At 38.4% G+C, this 13,988-nt stretch overlaps 1 protein-coding gene across 10 annotated transcripts in view; it reads right to left on the bottom strand.

Annotated features, from left to right (window-relative positions):
- The window catches only part of L3MBTL3 (L3MBTL histone methyl-lysine binding protein 3), a 118,776-nt gene that overhangs the window by 77,109 nt on the left and 27,679 nt on the right, over positions 1-13,988 (bottom strand). For 4 of the 10 annotated variants that reach the window (XM_059083271.2, XM_059083272.2, XM_067010740.1 and 1 more), the window contains 7 exons: positions 11,119-11,230; positions 10,671-10,745; positions 9,071-9,230; positions 7,786-7,918; positions 5,832-5,916; positions 4,130-4,221; positions 2,074-2,178 (listed from right to left, as the gene is read on the bottom strand). In XM_059083271.2, the coding sequence (XP_058939254.1) occupies positions 2,074-2,178; positions 4,130-4,221; positions 5,832-5,916; positions 7,786-7,918; positions 9,071-9,230; positions 10,671-10,745; positions 11,119-11,230 (762 nt within the window). The remainder of the gene's footprint in view (positions 1-2,073; positions 2,179-4,129; positions 4,222-5,831; positions 5,917-7,785; positions 7,919-9,070; positions 9,231-10,670; positions 10,746-11,118; positions 11,231-13,988) is intronic. The other 6 variants (XM_067010743.1, XM_067010742.1, XM_059083274.2 and 3 more) reach the window with 3 other exon arrangements.

Below are 13,988 nucleotides of genomic sequence, written 5' to 3'. Positions count from 1 at the left end.
CAGAGGCTCCCAGGAACCTAACCCTGTATTTCCCCTAAGTGCAATGGTTCAGTAGTATTTACGGAATGTAACTACCGTAAAAAACGCAAATCAAATGTACCTGTTTACCGCACTCTCCCTACTGCACAGCCATCCGTCTAGACGTGCCTAGCCAGTTCCCTCTCCCATTCTTCACAATGGCCTTTTTAAACCTCCTCCCTCTCCTTCAGCTACCAATCCCACTACCTCTATCGTCAATCTCGGCTGACGATTTACCTCCAGAAGTTGCCTCCAAACTGGCAAACCTGCCCATGCCCACCAAACCAATCCTTTCCTGCTCCCCCCTGCAGAACCCAAGGAGAGACTCCTCCTGCTGGCGAAGGCTTGGATCTCCTCATATACTCTGGATCCCATCTTCTCCCATCCCTTCTTTGTCAATTATCTGCTCTCTCGGAGCCTTCCAGTCCTCTGCTCCCCAATGACTTCTTCAGAATTCAAGCATTCTCTAGCCAGTCTCTTCTCATTACAACAAAAAGGGAGGGATGGGTGAGAGAGCAAGAAAAAGTACAGAAAAAACTATCTCTTAGGCTTGGACAAATTCTTGTACACTCTTGGTGAAAATCTAACAACTGATAAACTTTTCTGGAGCACAAAATAGCAATATGCATCAAAATTTAAACATCCTTAACTTTCAACCTGGTAATTCTATGGATGGCTCCTACAGACATACTCACTACACAAACAAAACAAAACAAAACAAATTTTTTAAAAAGCAAACAAAAAACCACCGAAATATAAAAGGATGCTCACAGAGGCACTGTTTGTAATAATGAGAAAGCGAAGACCTCTCGGTTGTTCATCAATATGGGAACAATTAAATAAACTGCAGCAATTCAGTGAAATGGAATACTACTCACTGGTTAAAAATATTATATATGTATAATATATAAGATACAGTGTCACAAAAGCAAGTTGCATAATATTATGTATGATACCACTTACATGTAAAAAAGAGAAAAATATATTTATACATATTTTTACATGCAGAGAAAACATCTAGAAGGAACACCATGAACTCGTAAGTGTTGTTATCTTTGGGATACAGAATGAGGAAAACAGGGTGGACACAGAACTTCCATTTTTTAATGATATATATATACTCTTACATGAGCTGACATTCCCAGGATGAGCAAACATTACTGTTATGATAAAAAAACTAGACAAACTAAATTTCCTTTAAAACCAAGTGTTGAAACACACACACACACACACACCCCTCCCTTAAAAAGTCTCCCTTGTCTTTTACAGCCAACTTCTTAAAAGCAGTCTATACTTACTGAATGTTTTCATAAATCTCAATTGTTCTGAGAACTATATAAGCTAATACATGGAAAACACTCAGCTCAGCATCTGTCCCATGGTACACGCTATGTAACGGTATGTTATTATTTATGGTGACTGTCATCATCCAGCTATCAGATGCGACTGTGTTGTGTAGGAGCCAAACTTCTTACAAATCCACTAAGTCACTGAAGGAAAACTATGATAACTAAAACTAATACACGATGGTCTTATTCTTTGAGGAAAATTTTAAAAGATGCATACCCCCTGACTCAAGGAAGAGAACAAGGAGGCGACCACATAAAGGAAAGAAAATAATTCTAAGAGCTTTCAGTAATATATTGGACTAAGATATACCTAATTGACTTGGACATCTTTTTCCGAAAAATTTCAAAGAGATACCTTGAAATACTGAAAGTAATATAAATATCCATTGGTCTGTTCCTTATGTTAAGGAACATATGGTACGGTAAAGCCTATGGCGTCAGACGGACCAGGGGTCAAATCCTGGTTCTACTACTTTGAAGCTGTGTGGCCTTGTATACCTCACTTAACCTCTCTGAGCCTCAGTTCCTTCATTTATAGAACGGGGATGAAAAGGGGTTCTTGCAAAGATTAAATGAGGTAATGTTTACAAAACGCTAAGCACCACGCCTGGCATAAAGTAAACACTCAACAAATGGCACCTTTTCCCCTTATTAAATCCCTATAATCACTATTTTGTTTTAAAAATAAAGATGAGGCAAAGCTTACCTCAGCCACAGTGAGGACGCAGTACACGGACTGATGCTCAGGGTCCACGCCTTCTAATTTCATGCCAACTTTAAACCCATTTTTGTTATATGGAAAAGACTGATACTAAAATGCAAAATAACAGCCGTTTTAGTGAGTGATCACCATTCTTAAATAAAGACTATATAACCAAATACATAAACAACTCCTAAAAATCCAAAAGAAAAGGATCACTGAGTCATCTCATGGAAAAATGGACAAAGACTATAAACAGGTGACGGAAAAGGAAATTTAAATGTCTTATCGACTTAAAAATCTGCACAACCTCCCCCATAAGAGTCATACAAAGTAAAATTACAGTAAAATATACTTCACCTATCAGACTGATATAGATCAAAAAGTTTGGTTACAGTGCATTGGCAAGGCTCTAGGGAAAGAGACGCACACATACATCGCTAATAGGGATATAAACTTGTACAACCTCTAGCAAGCTCATGATATCCATAAAAAAGAACATTCTCTTTGACTCAGCAATTCTAATCCTGGGAAATTATCCAACTATGGAGATAGCCACATATGTGCTAAAGGAGAGGTGTACGAGGTTATTCACCAAAGCATTTACTTACCAAAAGACTCATGTACATATATTATATATTCCACATATACATATAGCATTTCATCTTATATCTGTTCCATAATAATCTAAGGTGGTCCCTACCGACTGACACATATATGTGTGTCATACTCATGTAATATATATGACATACATATATGACATATATGTCAATCAACAGGGAGCAGCTTACATTATTACGGAACAAACATAAGATGGAATACGATGCATCAGTATAAAAGACTGATGAAGTGGTTAGATGAAATGAGATGGAATAATCTCCAAACTAAGTTAGACAAAAAAGCAAAGTCCAAAACAGTATTTGACATATGTTATCATTTGGTTAAAGACAGGGAGGGGGGGATTTGTGTCTATATATTGCTTATATGTACATACAATTTTCTTATAGCGCCTTCATGTTTTAATCACATGAATGTATGACTGATTCAAGTAATTAGCTGTATTTAAGCTTTTTTAAAAAAAATTGTAAAAGTCTATTCTGCAAAGGACCAAAGTTGCAGAAAATAATTATACAGAACAAGTCATATGCAATTACTTTACATATTAAATACTTTAATGTAGATGTAATCATCCCAACATTTACTATTCACCACTTTAAAAAAATTTTATTGAATACTCATCACTTCTTAAAAACTCTGTGTTCATACATATATATATAAAACAAAGTATTGATGGCAGATTTATTACATACCATGATTAAATATATTTAAACCAAGGGTCAGCAAACTACAGTCTAAGGGACAAATCCAGCTCACCACCTGTTTTTGTAAATAAAATTTTACTGGAATACAGCCACTGGAATACAGCCATGTTCATGCATTTATATATTGTCTCTAGCTACTTTCATTACAAGAACAGAGTTGAGTTGTTACATCTGAGACCACATACTCCATAAAGCCTACAATATTTTCTATTGTTCCTTTATGGAAAAAGTTTACTGACTCCTGGTCTAGCCCAGAGACAGCGGTTCCCACTCAGAACTACTTTTATTGATTTTAAATCACTTATGATAAAATATTTTTCTATAGTAACCCATCTTTCGATGTTTTGTTGTGATATTACGTAAACCACAGTAACTCATTTTTATTCTCCCAAAGACACGATGTTGACATGAAATTTTACGCTAGTTCTTCTTTATCTACTAGTTTTTCAGTAGTAGTAGAAACATCCCTTTTAAAATCAATGAGAAAGGCTGGTAAATATTGACAAGAAAGAGCACGTGCACGCACGTGTGTGTGCGTGGGGTGTGCTCATGCACGTGGCACTGGGGAAGGTGTGCGTATAAATGCTAGCTGCCCTCGGAGGCACCCCTCCACATATGAGAAACAATATGATTGAGAAATTATCCCAAGTCACATTTCCTAAACAGACAGTAGAAACGGCAATTTCTACTGTCCAATTCCAGAGAAGCATTATGGACAATGTTTCTAGAAGGGCCTGTACCTCCTTGAACAGCTTTGCTGGCACTGCCACAGCTTTTTCCTCTTCCAGGTAGGACGCCCAGCACCAAGCTTTCTTTCCTTTAGGAGGCAAACCTGAAAAGCGAATGAAAATAAAATGATAGAATTTCCAAATCTAAGAAATCAGAGTGGTACACTATGAACTCTCACTTCCCTAACTATCCCCAGGCCTGGCTCTTCTCTTACTTTCATGGCTGGTATTTCTCAATCTCTTTTCCTGGCTCCTCTTCCAAAGAAATGAGAGCTAACAAGTGAACTGTGTGTACATCCAGGTATGAGTGTAGAGAAAAGAAGTGGAAGAACTTAAGGTTAATGAAGAAGATGTAGTAGGAAGCCAAGAAAGAACAGTACCGTGGAAGCTATGGCAAGTAAGAGCTTCTTGTAGAAGCAGGATGCTCAAAATTTTTTTCCTAAGGAATCAAGAAATTGAGGACTGAGAAAAGGTCAGTGCACTGAGTGGTTAGGGACTGACTGCTAATCTTTCTCCAAGATTTAAAAAAAAAAAAAAGGGGGGGGGGGATCAAGGTGCCAAAGGCCAAATTGAAGTAGCAAAAGAATACATAAATGATAAACATATGGATTCAGCTAATATCGATTTTATTGGGGATTAATTTGACAAAGAATGAAAGTGAAAGAAAGGGTATAACAGCTTGATGGGTATTAAAATTGGGGGAATGGTATTTTGCGGATGAGACTGCAACAGGCAATGATGAAGCTCATGAAGAGGAAACAAAAAAAATGGAACACCTAAGAGGGGGAAATGACTGAAGGAACAAGGTCACAGAAGGGCCGGAGCCCTGAGAGTAGAAATGAAGGGGAAGGGAGAGTCAGGATAAAGACACTTTTGAGGCAGAGTGCAGGGTAACTGAGAATTTACTCCCTTTAATTTCAGTGACACAAGACAGAAGGTCATCTCCCCCAAAATGTAAAAGTTAGGCTGTGTGCCTGACGCAGGTAGAAACATCTCAAACTCTTTCTGAGGAATTAAGAGCTGAATGAGCGAGGAATGCAGCCAAACCCTGAAGAGGAGCACTGCGTTCAGACCTTGATTTGCAGGGACAATGTGACTGGCAGGTCAGACGGGACCGTGCAAAGTACAGTGACCTAACGTGGAGGACCGGCCAGGCAGATGTGGCAGGTCCTTCCTTTGGATACAGCCTAGTGGGGCACACGGAGGCTTCTATGGAGATGACCCAAGGTCCACGAGGAATGAGGCAGCGAGTTCATCCACCAAGTACTGAAGGGCAGGGCCTCATGAGAATAAAGGACTAGAAGCCTCATGAGAACAAAGTGTTCCTTGAGGAACAAAGAAAAAAAAAGGTACCAGGTCAGGAGGTCACGGTTGAGAGGAAACTTTGAAAATCTATAACCTTAGGAAATGAATAAGAACAGAGGTTTTAGTCAAAGTGCATAAGTAAAAGATACCTACTGGATGGAAAAATAAATAATGGAAAACGGTCTCAAGTTTGCCCTGACACTACTCAAAAGTTGCTAATTTCCACTTTTCCCCCTTATCTACTTCTTCTAAACTCTAATTTTTATTGACACAATTTAATCAAAGAAAACCCCCAAATGATCCTTTAACTGCCATAGTGTGCACTACAGTTAAGACTAAAATGTCTACCTGTGTGAAATATTTTCAGCTTCATAAAGTCACAAATAAAAGCTTCCTTTCATCAACTCACCCTGCTTTAATACAGCCGAATCACCTCGCCTTTTCCTTCGGGCTCTCTGCGAACCCCTCAGGATTCTTCCATCTTGTTTGTTTTCCTACAATAAGGAAGAAAAGTTTATGATTTTTAAAAGTTCATGAAATTCGCACCAATGAAAAGTTAGAGAGCTGTCAGAAAGCATTATTATTTTTTTTTGGACTCTGCTTCAATTTCACTTCATAACTTTTAAAAGAAAGTTGAGAACTGTGTTGCTTTTGGCCTGAGGTCCTTACAAAATAAGAACATTTCCAAGAATTACACTCTGTTATAGTACAGATACAGCTCCCACCTCCTTGAAACACTTTCTTCTTTCAGCTCCTGGACCACTCTGTTCTGGTTTCCCTCATACCTCACTGGCCCCTCCTCTTTCTCAGTCCCTTTGCTGACATCTCCTGCAACCCAGTCCCCTTCTCTTCTTTATCTAATCATCCTCCCTAGGTTTTAAAGATCATCCATCTGCCGAATATCCCTCATCCATATCTCTAGCCCCTGACCTCTTCCCTGGCTCCACATTCATGTATCCAGATGCCTACTTGGGATCTTTGCTTGGATGTCTAATAAGAATCTCAAACTCACGACGGCCAAAGGACTCTAGATTCCATACTCCACTCCGGCCTTCCCACTCTCAAGTAATGGCATGATTAGCCAGTCAATAGTTCAAGCCAAAAAGCTAAGAGTTACCTCTGATTCTTCTCTTTCCCTCACACACCCTGACAACCCTACCTTTAGCATCTATCTCAAATCCATCGACTTCTATCTTAAACGGCCCTCTTATTTAGTCACTGCAATAAACTCCTAACTGGTTTCCCTGATCTACTCTTGCTCTCACATGTCAAAGCTAAAGTGATCACTTTAAAACATTAATCGTATCAAAGTATTCCCCTGCCTACAACTTCCCAATGGCTTCCTATCATACTCAGAATAAAGTGAGAACCCATTACTCTGGTTTACCATAAAGCCCTGGACCACACAGAACTCTTCAGCCTCATCTTACTCCATTCTCCCCTAGCCCTCAAGGCTCAACTACCTTGTCTTCTTTACTTCCTTAAACAAACCATGCGACACACGCACACGTTCTTACCTTATGGTCTTTTCCCTAGCAATTCCACTGCCCCACGGGGCTCCTCACTCCCAACTTCACATCAGGCTCCTTCTTATTATTCAGATCACATTGTCCAAGCCACCCTCCCTAGGAGGCCTCCCTGATAACCCAACTTAAAGCAGTCAGATCACCTTAATGCCCTATTGTAATTCTCAGCATAGCGCTCATCACAGGCTAATACTTCCCCTGTTTATTTTGTTAATTTTATGTCCCCTTAACAAGAACGCAATATCCCTGAGAAAAGAAACCCTGTCTTCCTTCTGTCTTATTCATCCCTGCATTCCCAACTCCTGAAACAGTGACTAGCCAATAATCGTTGCTCAATATTGATCTTAAGGAAAATGCTCTGAGACCTCAAAGTTCTCTTTTCATATAGTTACTAATAAATATTTTAGAGAGGGGATGTTTATGTTTTAATTAGCATATTTTGAATTAGTTTTAGCTAAATATACCTGACATTATCTGCCATTTTATTCCTACTCACATAGTTTTATGAGATCTGTCTGCAATTTACCAAAATGGGATTGGCATTTTGCTGTCAAGAGGAACCTAAAATTCATTTGCGAAACTGAAGGTTCTCCTAGTGCCTTTCTTACTGCAGCAGTGAATTCCAGAACATCCTACTTCTTCACCCTGATGAAGGGGTACTACTATTTATATCTCCCCTCTTGAGACAAGGACAGTGACACAGAGAGGGTAGGTGGGTAACCTCCTGATGGTAAAACAAGGTCACGGAACCAACATGTGAACTCAGGTAACTGGCTCCAGAGCCAGTGCCCTGGACCACGGTGCTACCCGCGAAGGAGCAGCCCTGTGGGTACTAACCGTCTCCTCATCTCGCTCTTCCTCCTCCTTGGAGTCGGCTTTCACAGATAACTTTGGCTTTTTCTTCCGACTACACTTAGGATCTTCCTCCTCATTGGCTTCTCCCACGTCCCTTTCTTCCTTCTGATCTCTGCTGAATTTATAAACCCAAAAGAGTGACAGGAGACAATACCCATCAAATATCTGCATGTTGATTAGCAATGCAAAAATCATTAAAAAAAATATTTAACCACCGGGAGAATGGTGTACATATAATAGATAAGAGACACTTCAAACCACCATCATGTATACAACTGTCAAGACAGAAAGTGGAAATTAGCTTACGTATTAATTTATATAATTAATTATTATAATTATGTAATTAATGATATAATTTTAAAAGGGCACCAGCACTACAGGTGAAACAGGTTCTAGCAAGTTTAAAATTATTTGTCTTCCACAGCTGCCATCCATACTAATAAAAGAATTGATTATTTAGAGATATTCTAGTCTTCAGGGGCAATTTTAAAGCAAGGATCTAGCAATTATTAAGAATGCCAAGTCCAACTGAAAAAAGGCCAAGTGTAACTCTGTAAAACATCAGGTAGCTAACAAAAACAGACAATTCTCCAGCCTGTTCTGATTAAAACACATGGGAAACTCCACTCAAACATAAATGCCAAATCATTTATTTGTAGTATACAAGTATGTACAGGCAATACACCTTGTTGGTGATAAGTTGACCTCATCAGACAGTTCCCAATGGCAGTCACACCACCGTCAGTCACAGCTGATGGCCCTGACTCGGAATCCTCAGTCCATCCTGAGATCAGCAGATCAACACAACTACCACACTACTCACTATGGCCATTCAGCAGATTCTCAGTCAGGGGAAGCTTCAGTCCATTTGTGGAGGTTTAGCTGAATTACCTAAGACCTCCAAAATGTAAACAGAAGTGTGTTTGCACAAAACATGAGTATCATTAAAATGTGTATGTAGCCCAAAGAAATCTAAATACTCTTGGCTGGGGAGCAATAAAATTAATGTAAACAAAAGGCTAAAGAAAGAGGCAGAGGTTGTATTGCAGCTAGGACGTGAACAGCACAACTCAGTTCAGACATGACCAAAGACACCAGTCCAGTAGTGGGATCAGGGTCCAAGTGTCTCCAAAGGGAAAGTCTCTGAGGGGAAAAAAGATATTTTTGGATGACAGACATCAGAGAGCACAAAACCTCTGTATTCCCAAGTACCAGGCTCCTGGACTCTAAAACTCATTTTATAGATGGAATGGGGGCAAAAACCTACTTGTCTTTGATATGCCGAGCACAATTCTGGCTGCAATAGTTTCCTCCAGAAAGACACTCATCTACGTTGCCATACTGACAACAGTTCTCACAGAATTGAAGCCCTTCTACTTTCACTGGATCCTTCAACCTGAAAGGCATCCCAGTCTTCTCGGAAAAGACTAGAAGACGAAAAGAAGAAAAAAAATTTAAAACCATGACAGAAATCATTGCAAAACACATTTAGACTTTTTCTTCTAATAATTTTGTTAGCAACACAATAAAAGAATAATGTTTGTTGAATGAATGAATGAATGAATGATCAAACTACATAGCGCTTGGGAGAAGAGGATGGGCTTGACAGGAATCACTCGAATTATTTATATAACACACAAAAAAATTCTTCAGAAAAGGTAAACAAAAGCTTGTCCAAGGCCTTTTCTACAGAGTTCAAAGTAAAATGAAGAAAATTTCATTAGTCACTATATTCAGAAGATGAAACCAACCATCCATAGAATCCTACACAGCTGTATCTTTTTGACAAAATTTTAAAAGGGTTATCTATGTTATATTGTGTTTTTGATGAGTGACTCTTTTACTTAATGGGCTGAATCAACATCTTTCTATTTTACTTTTAATGTAGAAGATCTCCTAAATCATAATTATCCATATTGTCTAGGAGCTCACATTTCCTTTTGCTTGAATCATTAGGCTAATCATTCATTCAGCAAACAGTTATTAGGCACCAATTTACGCTAGACACTGATAATGATAGTATAGACCTTGCCCAAGAGAGCTCACAGTCTAGAAGACAGACAAGAAAACCAATATTTATAATAAAATGTGATACATGCAATAATTGAAGCATGAACAAGTTCCAGAAGTAGTACAGAGGAAGAAGTGACTCATCCGGCCTGGGGGGAGGTCAAGGAAAGATTTTCTGATATAAAGCCTCAACAGGGTTTTGAAGGCCAAAGAGGAATTTACCAACTGGACAAAGAGATAAACAGCATCCCAGCCAGAAGAAACAGCATGAGCAAAAAAGGCAAGAAAGTATGAAACCGCATGATATGTTGGGAGAATTTTATGTAATTCGGTGCTGCTGGCCCTGCCGGAACACAGCATACAGAGAACAGAACAGAGAGCAAAGACACAAAGCAAGCAGGTGGGTGCGGGTCACCCAGATCTTTGTCTGTTTTGCTAAAGAGACAATAAGAAGTTGGTGAAGTGTCAGATAAGCAATCTACACAAGTTCCTCTGACTTCGGTGTGTGGGATAAATTGGGGGAAATCAGAAGCAGAGTGATTCTTTAGGAGCCTGTCTGCAGTAATTCAGGTAAGAGGTGATTAGGCCCTAAACTAAGGCAGTGGCAGTGATAATAGGTAGAAAAGGCCAGATCTGAGACATAATTAGGAAATAAAAACCAAGAGGATTAAGTAACAGGCTATGTGGGGCTGGGAGAGAACAAATTCAGGATGACTCCTAGATTTCTTGCTTGTCCACTGGGTGGATGGTGCTACCATCAATTGATATTATGGGCTACAGAAGAAAAAGCAGGTTGGGGGGAGGGGAGAAGGAAATAGAAAATGAATCGCATTTCAGACATGTGGAGTTTGAGGTACCTGTGGGACATCCAGGTGGAGATGTCCAGTAGGCAGGTGGAAATACGGGCCTGGAGCTCGGGGGAGAGGTCGGGGCTGGAGATATAGATTTAGGAGTCATCAGCATATAGGTGTTAGTTACAACCATCGGAGTAGATGAGAAAAAAGTGGCAGGCTTTTGGCTAAATCACCTGGGTAAGTTATTACAACATGGATTTACTTGATAATTTCCAATTAACCTTGTGCTATGACAGATCTGGCATAAAGAAAGAAGACACTTTATAGTTATTTTAAAATATGAAAGCTGGTTCCATATTAGTTTCGTCATAGAAATTTACCTAAGAATATGTGACACCAAGATCACCCAGGATTTTCAAAGTTCCAGCCTATTATAAAACCTTAGATATTCTTACATTAAAACTCTTCAAAAAAAAAAAAAAAAAGGATAATGCAGATGACCTGTTCTTACCTTCTTGAGCAGTTGGTACCATCCAAGTTGTGGTAGCTGTTGCTTTTTTAACATTTTCCATCTCACTCTCATCTGTAATAACTTCCAAGGCGCCAAACTCATTTACACGGAACTAGAGACAATAGTAGAAAGAGGCAAAATTTACAAAAGTGCTCAGGAAAGTCATCATTTAATGGCTGGCACATGTAGTCTTTCAGCAAATGAATGAACTATGTTTTTATAAAGTTAATTTCAACAATTATACCCAGAAAAGCCCACTACCACTATTAAGCCCTTTGCATTTACCAATTTTGGAATTTCAGGAAGGGGGAAGAACAATGCAACAAAGAACTTCTTAAGGATACAAACCACCCCTGCACTGTCCCCTATGGAGTTGCCAGCTCACTTACATGGCTTGTAATTTCAAATACAATTTTTTTTTTTTTTTGCTAAGACTGTTTTTCTTATTTCATATTACTGCTTATTTGATGATCAAAGTTAGTAAAAGGAGAGTTACTGTTTTCCCAGGAATCAACTTGTCTCACCCAAGTTCACCTAGTTCAAAGAGCAGGAATATCACCATTCTAGAAATTGTGACTTGCATGTCCCTATCCCCATATTCCAAGATATGAGGAAGGAAGGCTAAGCATGAGTCATGGGACCCCCGGCCCTATTACCTCCTCTTTCTTTCACTGCTCTTTAGAATTCTCTGTTATATTCATTCACTTCTAGTCCCCCTAAACTAAACCACTGGTAATATCTATGAGATGTGAACAAGCTTACTAGCTTCAGGCCAATTTTATCACTAAAAAATAAGGGTATCTTGATTTCATGGGCATTTTTGACCCCCAATATTGAAACTTTCCTCTCACCTCATGGTAAGCCTCAAACCAAGTATTCTTCTGCAATCTCCTTGACATACAGTTTATGTGTTGAAGACTTAACCACTACCTGTGTGCAGGGGCCCCAATTCTCTTTGAAACAGCTAGGTTTACTCTCACATTCCTGAAGGTCAAAGTTATTCTGTATTCCTTCTGTTTTTCCATAAAACAGAATGACATTACGGATTCACTAATCTTGACAGGGGATGAAGAGCTAGAAAGCTCAAAATTCAAAAGGATTATAAAACTTTCGGCTTAAAGTTTTTAGATCTCTCACAGAAATATAGATGAGCATGCAAATATGCAGTATTTAAATAAGGCCTTCCATTTCCCAATCTAAAAATCTATTTGGTCAACATGCCAACAGAATGATTTATTTTACCAAACTAGATTCAGACTATAAGTCAGAAACATCATAAGCAAAATTTACAACTAATTATTCTTTCCACCAGCACCTTAAACAATTTTCTGCACATAGTCTACAGGTATTAAAAGCTTTCTAGACTGAACAAGTGACATAGTTATGGAAGGTGAAAATGTTTTCTCCCTATTTCATATTCCAGATACAAGTTCCCAGGTAACATGTATATACTAAGCCTAGTGGGTTCACCTAAAAACGTCAGTTTAGGAGGTGGTAAAAAGTCAATTGGAAGGGAAAGAGCTAAAAATAACTTTACTTTTTGAAAATAAATAAATTTTTAAATGACCAACTCTGAATACAGAATATTTCAAAATAAAGCTGACAGTACCATCTACTGGGCAAGAGTAGAAAAGCCAAGCCATCATGATTATTAATTAATGATGTTAAAAACTATGGCAGAAAATCAATTCTGAATGAAAAATTTTTAAAAACTGGTTATCAGCCCAGGTAAGTAAGTTTATTTTTATTGTATGTTGATGTTAATTTAAACTTTTTTGACAAATACAAAATGTGGGAAATAGCACAAAACATTTACATTACACAGAAAGTGTCCTGTGGCTTAAATTTCCAAATTGCTGCTAAACTACACCTTGGCATTTCAAACACTGAGAAAGAGAACACAGCTGAGTGGAATCTTCAAATCAAAATTCAGACCTATGACACCTGGGAGTTTTAGGTTCAAATACATTCAAAGTTAAAAGGTAATAATTCCCACAACACAACACTTAATTCCAGTTATCTTTTCCCTCTCGTAATAGTTATTGCCAGTAACTGACCTACAGTCTAAGCACAAAGTAAAGATGTAGTGCACTTAGGGAAACGGTTAACTCCCGTAAGCCAGGGACCCATGGATGGACTAAAGGGGTTGATAAATCCCAGGAAATATATGCAAAATTATGGTTAAGGACACATATATATATTTATCTGGGGATAGAGTTTATAAGTTTTTATCATATTCTCAAAGGCATCCTATAACCCTGAAAAAAATGTAAAAATCTACTCTAACTGAAGTTACTTTATTTCAAAAATTAGAACATTCTCTAACACTATATACAAAAATAAACTCAAAATGGATTAAAGACCTAAATGTAAGACCGGATACCATAAAACTTCGAGAGGAAAACATAGAACACTCTTTGACATCAATTATAGCAATAGTTTGGGGAGGGTCTGTCTCCTAAAACAAAGGAAATAAAGGCCAAAAGGGGGGACCTATGTAAACGTAAAAGTTTTTGCACAACAAAGGTAATCATAGCCAAAAGGAAAAGATAACCTACTGAATGGCAGGAAATATTTGCAAATGATGTGACCAATGAGGGGTTAATATCCAACATATATAAACAGCTCATACAACTCAACACCAAAAAACAAGCAGCCCAATTAAAAAATGGGCAGAAGAACTGAATACACATTTTTCCAAAAAAGACATACAAATGGCCAATAGACACATGAAAAGATGCTCAACATCACTAATCATCAGGGAAATGCAAATAAAATGCAAATCAAAACCCCAATGAGATATCACCTCACACCTGTCAGAATGGCCATCATCAAAAAGGATACAAATAACAAATGTTGGCGAAGATGTG

The sequence above is a fragment of the Kogia breviceps genome, chromosome 13, assembly GCF_026419965.1.
Source record: "Kogia breviceps isolate mKogBre1 chromosome 13, mKogBre1 haplotype 1, whole genome shotgun sequence".
NCBI lineage: Eukaryota > Metazoa > Chordata > Mammalia > Artiodactyla > Physeteridae > Kogia > Kogia breviceps.
This window is presented reverse-complemented; position numbering and strand designations above follow the sequence as displayed.